This window comes from Suncus etruscus, chromosome 4, assembly GCF_024139225.1.
Source record: "Suncus etruscus isolate mSunEtr1 chromosome 4, mSunEtr1.pri.cur, whole genome shotgun sequence".
Taxonomy (NCBI): Eukaryota; Metazoa; Chordata; class Mammalia; order Eulipotyphla; family Soricidae; genus Suncus; species Suncus etruscus.
Window position 1 is genome coordinate 21,534,777 of NC_064851.1, and position 8,685 is coordinate 21,543,461.

The 8,685-nt window shown below is 52.9% G+C and overlaps 1 protein-coding gene and 1 long non-coding RNA gene across 4 annotated transcripts; one reads left to right on the plus strand and one right to left on the minus strand.

Annotated features, from left to right (window-relative positions):
* Positions 1-1,869: 1,869 nt before the first annotated feature.
* Positions 1,870-2,816, minus strand: LOC126006681 (uncharacterized). Its single transcript, XR_007494872.1, has 3 exons — positions 2,726-2,816; positions 2,285-2,423; positions 1,870-2,127 (listed from the first exon to the last, which is right to left on the minus strand). It is a non-coding gene; the product is annotated as an uncharacterized LOC126006681 (long non-coding RNA).
* Positions 2,817-4,902: 2,086 nt separating this feature from the next.
* HSPB7 (heat shock protein family B (small) member 7) lies at positions 4,903-7,045 on the plus strand. Of its 3 annotated transcripts, none has more exons than XM_049772130.1 (3): positions 4,903-5,101; positions 5,584-5,696; positions 6,866-7,045. In XM_049772130.1, exons 1-3 carry the CDS (start codon positions 4,903-4,905, stop codon positions 7,043-7,045), a joined length of 492 nt encoding a protein of 163 aa, XP_049628087.1. The 3 variants fall into 3 exon arrangements, with proteins under 3 accessions (XP_049628087.1, XP_049628085.1, XP_049628086.1); XM_049772128.1 differs by having other exon boundaries at positions 4,903-5,098; positions 5,551-5,681; XM_049772129.1 differs by having other exon boundaries at positions 4,903-5,098; positions 5,563-5,681.
* The last annotated feature ends 1,640 nt before the right edge of the window (positions 7,046-8,685 follow it).

Consider the following 8,685-nt stretch of genomic DNA (forward strand, 5'->3'; position numbering starts at 1 on the left):
AGAAAGAAAGAAAGAAAGAAAGAAAGAAAGAAAGAAAGAAAGAAAGAAAGAAAGAAAGAAAGAAAGAAAGAAAGAAAGAAAGAAAGAAAGAAAGAAACAGAAAAAAAAAGAAGTGGTTAGGTAAAAAGGTGTTGGGGCAGGGTTACACCAGGCCATGTGCAAGACAAACTGAAAAGGGACATGAATGAGTTTAAAAGTTTAAAAAGGGCCCGGAGAGATAGCACAGCGGTGTTTGCCTTGCGAGCAGCCGATCCAGGACCAAAGGTGGTTGGTTCGAATCCCAGTGTCCCATATGGTCCCCCATGCCTGCCAGGAGCTATTTCTGAGCAGACAGCCAGGAGTAACCCCTGAGCATCGCCGGGTGTGGCCACCCCAAAAAAAAAAAGTTTAAAAAGAAAAAAATAAAGTTTAAAAAGTTTCTGCATATGCCCAGAAAGCCCCCAAAAGGTTAAGGTGACCGCAACTGAAAATTCACTGAACTTGTACAACCTGTTATTGTATCTATGATAAATGTTCCAAATGTTCCCTGAAATGTAAAAGTCACTAAACTTCCTGAAATCAATGGTCATGCTGTGTTCTGTAGGTTTTCCATTGTACTGAAGTGTTATAAAAGAACTGCTGAATTTGTGATCAGGGCTCTCAGCCTCAATCCTGGGTGCCCATGCATATATGCTTGAACAATAAACCCCTTGCTTTTGCATGAACTTTTAGTCTTGGTGTCATTGAACAGCTCTCTGATCCTTTCAAAACTCCTACCCCCTATACTGCCACTCTGGCCCCTCAGTGGTTCTGTTTGAGAGATGTGGGGTTCCAAAAGTAAGGTTGCAGGGCCAGAGCAATAGCACAGTGGTAGGAAGTTTGTCTTGCATGCTGCCAACCTGGGACGGACCTAGGTTCAATCCCCGGCATCCCATATGGTCCCCACAGCCTGCCAGGAGCGATTTCTGAGCGCAGAGCCAGGAGTCACCCCTGAGCACCACTGGGTGTGGCCCAAAACCAAAACCAAACAAACAGCAAGGTTGCTGATCAATGGCCATGGAGGCCAAAACTATAGAGCTGATGCCCACATAGAGCTGCCCAGCTACAAGCCTGCACCTAGCTAGCCCCATGTTCCCAGGTGGGGCAGGAAGCCAGAAAGGAACTGAGACTGTTCAGCCCTTCCAGCCTCAGAAAACTGCCTCAAACTCAAGTACCCAAAGGGCAGTGGCTCTGCTCATGACTTGGGTAATTTCTATTTTGTCCTGCCCCAACACAGGTTAAGGACATAGACACTAGGGAACGAATCCTTGTCACATGCCTGTTCAGATGCCTGACATCTACTGCCCAGTTAGTTTCTGCCACTATCTGCCCCTCCCTACTCCCCTCCCACCTTGTCATGAGTCAGGAATGACATCACCATTTCTTGGGTGAAAAGTGAAGGATTGGGGCTGGAGAAATAATACAGCAGGTAGAGCATTTGCCTTGCATCTGATTGAACTGGGTTCTATTCCCCATATGGTCTCCTGAGACCCACCAGCAGTGATTCCTAAGTGCAGATCCAGGAGTAGGTCACGAGCACTGCCATATGTGGTCCAAAATTAAACAAACAAAAAGTAAAGTGAAAGATCAGAGAGTTCTAGTCACTCCCCTATGGACATACAGCAGGTGCTGATCACGAATTTGATATGAGGGGCCGGGCGGTGGCGCTGGAGGTAAGGTGCCTGCCTTGCCTGCGCTAGCCTAGGACGGACCGCGGTTCGATCCCCCGGTGTCCCATATGGTCCCCCAAGAAGCCAGGAGCAACTTCTGAGCGCATAGCCAGGAGTAACCCCTGAGCGTCCCAGGGTGTGGCCCAAAAACCAAAAAAAAAAAAAAAAAAACGAATTTGATATGTGACTTTCCGCAGATTTCTTCTGGTTCCTCTGATTCCATCAATCAGGGCAAGAATTCATGCACAATGCAGAGGATTTCTGCCTAATGCCATCTGGGGAAAATTCCAGCCAGAGATTCAGGGCAACCATCCTCCTTCTCTACGCCAAAGATCTTCCTTCTGAAAACCATGAGGCTCCTTTGTCTTTGGCCAGGAATGGATCTCAGTGGTAGAGCATCCACCTTGCAGAGATAAGGCTCTGCATTTGATCCCCAGTCCTGAAAAAAATAAATAAACTCCGGTCGTCTGAGCCACCCTCTGCCCATTGATGCCAGTCAAAGTTAGTCCAAGTCAAGTCAAAAATAGGAGCGTGGGGTGGGGCTGGTAGAGGGCATTGGGGTTGGGACAGACACATACAACGTTTCAGCAACCCACCCTGTCATCTGTGTGGGAACAAGGCAGCCAGTTTCTCTGTTAACATCACAGACCCGTCTCAAGCCTGGGGCTGCTGCCAGCACAATCCCATTGTCGCCTGTGGCTGGCCAGACGTACAGCATGTCCACACCCTCACACCCTGCCGGGGGTCCTGAGGACACAGAAGTGGGTAGCAAGGAGACACATCTCTGGGACAAGCCCCTGATAAGCCCTCCCAAGCCTTTGACCTCACTCATCAGCCCCCAATCCCTCCCTCCCCAACAACAGATCCAGCAGCAGCTAGATGGGCAGCTAATAGAACTTTATGCCCCTCACTGCCCCTCACCACTCCTCAGAGCCTCCCCCTCCTCTGTGTCCAATAAGGAGAGGCATGAGGCATAAAGGACTCTCCAGCAAGAGGCCCCCCCTAGATCTAACTACAGAGCCTGGTACAAGATGGACATTCCGGAAATACCTGCTGAGTCACAGAAGTTTGCTGAATGCTGGCTGGCTGAACAGGAAGCTGAGAATTACAGCTTCAAAGACCCTTCCCAAGACCACACACATCAGAATCAGGGAAAAGTCTTTCAAAGTCTTCCAGACTTTGTGCACAAAGTCTTTCCCTGAGAGATAGGACAGTACTTGCCTTGCATGTGACTATTATTGGTTCCATCCCCAGAACCACATTTGGTCTCCTGAGCACTGAGAACAGAGCAAAAAAAGGGTCCTTGAGCATAGCCAAGTATGACCCAGGCCCCATTTCAAGTCCCCAAAGTGAATGGATGCTCCAACAGGCTTAGGATACAAGGGAAGGAACAGACCTGTGCTCTAGAACAGGCATGCCCGAGACAGGAATGACTTGGATGACCTTTTGAGGTCCCTTCTGGCCTCTGAGTCCAGTGCAGTCAGTATATGTGTGGGTGAGGCCTTGGGGACCGGGGAAGGGGAGGAGGCATAGGGGTGGGGGTGGGGGTGGGGAGCAAGGTCTGATGTCCAGGAGCGGTGACTCAGGCCCTCCGCACTGTGACAGCGTATCTGCTTTTAGCTGCTGGCTCCCCTGTCCTGGCAGGTGACAACCCGTGGGCCCCCAGCCTCTTTCTACTTCAGTCATACTGTTACTTTCTGCCAGGTATCTCCATAGGAGTGACAGACCACCCCACCACCATCCTTGGTTCAGCCACCAGTCTATATCCTCTCCACAGATCTCCAGCAGCAGCAGTGATGTAAGTTCTGTGGGAGCCTAAGAAATGAAAACTCACTGCTTCAGGATTCCCCAGTCTATCACAGGTGACCCCCTGGCCTGGGAGCTGCCATGTGATGCAGGGAGGACACAGCAGAAAAAAATCACAAGGTCCATCCAACCATCCTGCCCACTTCTGGGGTGCATCAGGGCAGGCCCTCCCAACCCTGGGTGTGTCTCAGAAAATCATCTCCAGGGAGGAGGAAGTCTGTGGGTCTGGGGAGAGCAGAGCTTCCCTCCAACACCCTTCCAAAAGGCTTCCCAGCTTCTCCACTTGATGGCAGCTCCAGACAGGGGCCTCTCAGGAACTTCTGGATCTGTCCACTGTGGAAGCAGGATCAGCATCCCGGTTCTGGCACTCACTGGGCACTCTCCACCATCCCCCATTTCCTTTTGGTAAAGAGGAAAGATTAAAGTCTTCCAAGTGTGAGGAGGGCAACAGAGAGAGCCTGGCTGGAGTTGGCTCCAGAAGGCAGGTCAAAATAACCACCGCCCAGAAGGCCCCCTCTTTCCCAAGGTCCTGAAGCAACGCCTCTGGACCCAGGTCAAGAGCTCAAGAAGACTGAACCAGGAGCCAGAGTAATAGCACAGTGGTAGGGCATTTGCCTTCACGCAGCCTACCCAGGACAGACCCAGGTTCGATTCCCGGCACTCCATATGGTCTCTAGAGCCTGCCAGGAGCGATTTCTGAGCACAGAGCCAGGAGTAACTCCTGAACGCTGCCAGATGTGACTCCCCCAAAAAGGGGAAGATTTAATCAGTCCTGAGAACAGCTTTGAAAATCAGCAAATGACAATCAGCTACACATTCTCCCTCAGCTCTACTGTCTCATCTTTCCTGAGAAATGGTCAGAAACATTGTTTCCCTTCAAGCCAGGATTTCTGCTAGGCCTCTGGCCTCCTTCACATCTCACCTCCTGCTCTTGTTCTTCCATCATCTCTCCAGAGTGGGGAAGATCCACCCTGATCGCCCACCCCTCCTACCAAGAGTTCCAAGAGTAGGAACTGGAGGGCCAAGACAGAAGAAAGTGGTCTCCAGGGACTAAGCACCCAGAAAGGCCACGCCCGGGGTCTGTGGGACGGCCCCAGGGTCTGACTGGAGTTATCGTCCTGGAATGCGGCTGTGAGCTCAGCCATCATTGCAGGCCTGTGTGTGTTAGTCTGTCAGCAGGGCCAACTCACTGGAGAAGATTTCCAGCCCCTCTGGGCCAGCGGCAAGAGGCCTAAATTTAGCTGATAGACAAGGGGCTGGCCCCAAGCCCGGGACTGTAGGGCCTTATAAAGTGCCGGCCTTCAGGGCCCTGCCAGCTTCTGCAGAGGCTGCTGCCCACACCTCTCCTTGTCTACTTCTGCCTGCCTGCCTGCCTGCCTGCCTGGCCAGGCAGGCTGCCTGCCCGTGAATGAGCCACAGGACCTCTTCCACCTTCAGAGCGGAGAGAAGTTTCCATTCCTCCTCCTCCTCTTCAGCTTCCTCCTCTTCAGCTTCCTCCCGTGCACTTCCAGCCCAGGACCCACCTATGGAGAAGGCCCTAAGCATGTTTTCAGAGGATTTTGGCAGCTTCATGAGGCCTCACTCGGAGCCCCTGGCCTTCCCAGGCAAGTGCCCTGGGCTTAGGGGCCGGGATATGCAGGTAGGGGAGTTCTACTGGGGGCACTGTGGCATGTGACCAGAAGCAGAGGTTGTACCACTTGGCATCTTGGAAAGAAGTGACCAGGAACAGACAGCCTGTGAGGAAGAGCAATGGCCTGGGAATCAGGCTTAGGACCCAGGGCCAGATCCTCCCAAAAACCCTGGAGGTTCAGATAGGATGAAGTGTTCAGGGGACATACATGACCTGCTCCAGACCTGGGGGTGTGGGGTGGCTGTGAAACTCTCTGGATTGGGAGCAGCCTTGCCCCCATACAGAGATGGACCATGGTAGGGGGGTCCAAGGGAATGCGAAAAAATGTGGCTGAGGGGGAGGTGTGCCTGGGAGGTGTAGCCCCTTCCCCTGAGAGTTGGAGCCTGGAACTGGACACCAGCCTGCCCTGTGCTCAGCTCACGGCAGTCCTCCCCACAGCCCGTCCCGGGGGGCCTGGCCATATCAAGACTCTGGGAGACACCTATGAGTTTGCTGTGGATGTAAGCGACTTCTCCCCAGAAGATATCATCGTCACCACATCCAACAACCACATCGAGGTGCGGGCAGAGAAGGTGAGTCAGCCCACCTCGTCTGGACCCCAGGTGGCATGCTGACACCCTCAGCTTTAAGTTCCCAAGCCCTTGTCCTTTCTGGGGCTCTCCTTCCCAGCTCCACCTCCAGAGCAAGTTGGGCATCTCCTGGGTCAAGACACCCCCATTTCTGCCTCTGTCCAGGCTCTTTCTCAGGAGGGGGTCTGCAAAGGGACCCTCTGTGGGACCAGGAAATTGTGTTCCTTGGGTAGATGAGAGGGGAAATGGTGGTGGTGTAAAGTCAGCTCTCCCTGGGGGTCTGTGGACAGGAGAGGGTTCCCCTGGAAAACAGTGGAGAGAAGTTTCCACTCATGAAGCCCCGCCAGCCCTCTTCCCTTCTGAGCCAGCCTCCCATCCTAGGACCTTGATCAGGCCAAGACTGGCCAGGACCCCTGCACACCCACAGATCGGAGGATTCTTTGGTCACTGTGCTTACCAGCGCCCGGGAAGCCATGCGGTGGGAGGGGGTGTGGCTCACCCTGAACAGAGACACTGGCGGGGTAGCAGCTTGTCACAGGCCAGGCTCTGTCTCTTGGCACCCCAGCTAAGGAATCCAAGGACCCTGGGCACCAGGACAGTGGCGGCACGTGCCACCCTGCATCCTCGCTTATGACTCAGCCCTGCTCCTCTGGACACTGTGTGCTGGTGGACCTGAGGGAGGGGCCATGGCCAGCTCTGCCGGGGACACTGATGTCTCTGTGTGCCCAGGGGGCATGGCTCTGTCCCATGCCCTCTTCTCATGGCTCATGAGGTCCCCTTTAACCGGAGAGATGAAACAAAGGGTTGAGCACAGCTCTGCATGTAGGAGCCCTGGTTCATCCCTGAGCACGACTGAGCATAAGTGGTCCCCAAGTCTATGCAGAGAGTAGTGTTGTTGGGGTACCCCAACTTTAGCTCTGAGCCCTTTTTCTTTCTTTCTGAGGACCCATATGCTTCTAATACTGCTGGGACCGATTGATTTCTCTAAGTACTTCTGGGCCTATTCCTGCAGAACCTTTGGCCACTCTGGCCAAATTTTCTGTCCAGGGGAGCCTGGCTGGGGTCAGGCTAAAGGAAAGTTACCTCCAGGGATGGGGGCTGCGGCTATAATGAGTGAGACAGGAATGGGGGAATACACCTGCCCTGACCCCTGACCTCTGGCCCCTCCCCAGCTGGCAGCCGATGGCACAGTCATGAACACCTTCGCTCACAAATGCCAGCTGCCGGATGACGTGGACCCCACGTCAGTGACTTCTGCCCTGCGGGAGGACGGAAGCCTCACCATCCGGGCACGACGCCACCCACACACAGAGCATGTCCAGCAGACCTTCCGGACAGAGATCAAAATCTGAGGGTCGCCCGGTTGCTCCCTCCCCTCGCCTGTCCCCAGCTGGTCTGCCCGAAAAGTCTCCCCAGCTCCTCCAGATCAGCTTCCATCTCAACCCCCACACCAGGCCCTAGCACCCCTAGGCCCCAGGAGGGTCACCATCCCCCAAACAAAGAGGTCTTTGGCTCTGCCCAGAGCACACCAAGGATTCCCCCCTTGTCTTACCCAGGAGCTCCCCTAAATTACCTCTTTTCTCTTAGTCTAGAATAGAAATTGGGGTGGGGAATGGGACTTCTTGAGAAATGGCACTTTGGGGAAGATGAATGGGAACAGATAAGATCTAGATTCTATTGGCAAATCGTCCGCAAGACAGACGAATCTGATCTGTGGAGTCTGCAGACTAGGACAAGACAGGGGGTTCCCCTGGGCCTGAGAAAGATGATAGTTCCAGCTCTTGACCTAGACTGAAGTCCCCAGGGCACAGGAGGCCTGAGATGACAGCCTTTAAGCCTCCCCAGCTCCAAACCCCCAGCCGGTCAGCCAGCTGTGTCTGGGCAGGGTCATGTGTCTGCACACAGATGGGGTTTTTCCAATACAGCTGGATCGTGATAAACTGCAAAACTTCTGTTTGTTCCCCTGCTAAGCCCTCAGGCAAAGGGTGGAGTAAGCCTTGCTCCCCATTCCCCAAAGCCCTGAGCTAAAGCCACTGAACATGTCACCTGGTCAGGCAGAGTAGAACATGCATGGGGCTAGAGGTCCAGATTGGACCCCAGCTTCTTGCTAAGCTTTCCCCTCTTCCTTCCCCTTCTTTTCCCTTCATCTTCCCCTCTTTAATCTATGAATCTATTGACTGCACATGTAAATGCATGCACACACTTATTCATGTACACACTCGTATACTCATACACACATACACTCAAGCACCCACTTACACAAAACTTTCACACACTCGTTCACCAACACTCGACCTTCAGGTGTTCTGCATCTTCATTGGTGAAGGCCCACCTCAGAACATTATAAAGTTGGATTTCTAATCTCCATTTTCACATAGGGGAAATGGAGCTTCTGGGCAGGGAACTGAAGACGACGGGACATGAGGAGCTGTTCTCCCCTGCACCCCATTAGTGACAGAGGATAGTTCTCCTTATTCTGTCTTTCTTGGTCTGTGTGTCCTGCCCCACCTTCCTGCAGCAGCCATTTTGCCTCTGTTCTGAGAACACCCTGTGGCCCCACATGAGCTCAGCATCCCACATACAGGAGTGGTGGTTCATGATGGGAGGCTGAGGCAGAACCTTTTCCTTTTCACTTTCACCCCTTTTATTTGGGGCATTTTTGGGGAAAATGGGCATGGGAGGATCCTAACCTTGTCTCCTGCACACACAATAAATGACAGATGCACACAATTTGGAGAGCACCTGGCTGAAGTTCTCTCAAAACTGGGAAACATCAGGGGGACAGGAGGGTCCCCCAAGAAATGCTGACAAACTTTCTTAAAAATATGGGGCCAGAGGCTGGAGCAATAGTGCAATGAGTTTGATATTTGTCTTGGGTATCATCCCCAGCACCAAGAGTGATTCCTGAGCTCAGAGCCAGGAGTAACTCCTTGAGCATCATTGGGTGTAGCTCTCAAATAAACAAAACAAAAAAAATGAGAGAGACGGGTAG